Genomic DNA, 1,867 nt, shown 5'->3' on the forward strand with positions numbered 1-1,867 from the left:
GGCTTTTTCCGTCTCCCTTCCCTTCAGCCCTTCCCCCCACCCTTTCCCGGAAACCCCGGCCCGGCTTTCCGTCCCTCCCCTGTACCGCAAGGCATGGGCTCAATCTCCTCCTTCCCCCTCCTCGAGAGGCTCGAGCTCCACTCCCTCCTCGACGCCACGCATGCCTCCGCCGCCCTCCTCCTCGCCGTCAACGCCTCCGCCCTCCAAACCTCCGACCCGCGCCGGCGCCCGACCTGCCCCCGACCTGCCCCCGCCTGCTTCCCGCCTGCCCCCGCCTGCTTCCCGACCTGCGCCCGCCCAGGCTCCACGCCCTTTCCCTTTCACCGCTCGGACCCGGTCCCACAGGCTGCTCGACCTGCCATGCCTGCTGCGCCGCGCCGGCGTCAATGCCTCTCTGCGCGCCCTTCTGTCCCCCATCCGCCCCGCCGGTACCTTGGCCCTGAGCGGGCCGATCCTGCTCCTCTAGGCGCGCTCTCCGGCTCAACACGTCCGTCCTCCAGCTGCGCGTCAAGCCGGTAGCCCAAGGCGAGCTTGAGACCGAGCTGGACGACGCGCTCAACGCCGCCGCCGCCTTCTTCCTCGCCACCTACGACACGCTGCTGCCGCGGCTCGCCGACAACGTCGCCGCCGGCCCGGTGCGAGAGGCGCTCGACGAGTTGCTGCGCCGGCTGCTCGCGCAGGCGGCGGAGGCTGCAGAGGCGGCGGAGGCGGCGGAGGCGGCGGGCGGGGTGGCGCCGGAGGGCGGCGCGTGCAAGCCGCTGCCTCCGCTGCCTCCGCCGCTGCCTCCGCCGCCTCCGCCCGACCGCGACAGCGTCGACTGGAGGCGAGTGGAGCCGCTGGTCGGGCTGAACGACGTGCTCGCGGCGCTGCCTGCGGCGGCGCCCTGGCTGGTCGGCGTGCTCACGCACCACAGTGGCATTGCAAACTTCTCGCTGCCGCCCGTCTCCCTCCCCCTCGGACCGCTGCTCGGCCACGGCCCGGCGCCGCGCCCGCTGCTCTTGGGCGTGCACGTGCACAGGCTGAGTGTGGGAGGGCTCGAGACCGTCCGCCGCCTCGAGCTGCTCAAGCCGCTCGCTGCGGAGCCGACCGGCCTCGAGTCGGCCGCCGCCCTCGGCCGCCTCTCCCTCGCCGCCGACGTCGAGTTTCGTCTGGTTGCGGGCGAGGAGAGCTCGCTGCGTGGCTGGCCGCTCTCCACGGAGGAGGGGTGGCCGTGGCTCGCCTTGGCGGCCGGGGCGAGGTCTGGGGCGAGGTCTGGGGCGGAGGGGGCGGGGGCGGAGGGGGAGGGGGCGGGGGAGGGGGCGGAGGGGGAGGGGGCGGGGGAGGGGGAGGGGGAGGGGGAGGGCGGGCGGCTGCGCGTCTCGCTCCGCGCGTCGCTCTACAACCTGACGGCCGACGGCGCCGCGCGGCTGCTCGCAAACGGCACGGGCCTCTCGCGGGTGCAGCTGTCGCAGGCGCTGTCGGGCCGGGGCAGCAGCTGCCTGGCGCAGCAGCTGCTGTACGCTTCCCTCACCTCGCTCGGCGCGGCGCTCACGCTCGACTCGCTCGACGTGTCCGCCCCGGGACAGCGCGGGAGGCCTGCGGGCTGGTCCACACCCCTCCGCGCCTCTCTCGGCGGCGCCTTTGCGGAGCGGGATCCTCGCCGCGGCATCGCTTCTGGGGTGCGGGCCCTGCTCACGGCGACCAATGCCTTGTCCTAGGAGAGGCTCGTCGCCGAGCTCAACGCAGAGATCGCGGGCACGCTCCGCCGCCTCTGGGTGCCTCCTCCGCCCGCGACCTCGCGGCAGAAGACGTCGCGGCCGCCAAGTGGAGTCCGTACCTCGCTGCTCGGTGAGGAGTGTCTTGGCCAAGCGGCGCGCGGCGTTCGGAG

The 1,867-nt window shown here is 74.7% G+C and overlaps 1 protein-coding gene across 1 annotated transcript in view; it reads left to right on the forward strand.

Annotated features, from left to right (window-relative positions):
- EMIHUDRAFT_457684 (hypothetical protein) overlaps positions 1-1,867 on the forward strand; it is a gene marked incomplete at both ends in the record, with an annotated part of 5,243 nt that overhangs the window by 1,557 nt on the left and 1,819 nt on the right. The window contains 3 exons of the mRNA XM_005777217.1: positions 824-1,151; positions 1,452-1,547; positions 1,698-1,754. Of these exons, the coding sequence (XP_005777274.1) occupies positions 824-1,151; positions 1,452-1,547; positions 1,698-1,754 (481 nt within the window). The remainder of the gene's footprint in view (positions 1-823; positions 1,152-1,451; positions 1,548-1,697; positions 1,755-1,867) is intronic.

This window comes from Emiliania huxleyi (assembly GCF_000372725.1).
Source record: "Emiliania huxleyi CCMP1516 unplaced genomic scaffold EMIHUscaffold_264, whole genome shotgun sequence".
In the NCBI taxonomy this organism is placed as follows: domain Eukaryota; phylum Haptophyta; order Isochrysidales; family Noelaerhabdaceae; genus Emiliania; species Emiliania huxleyi.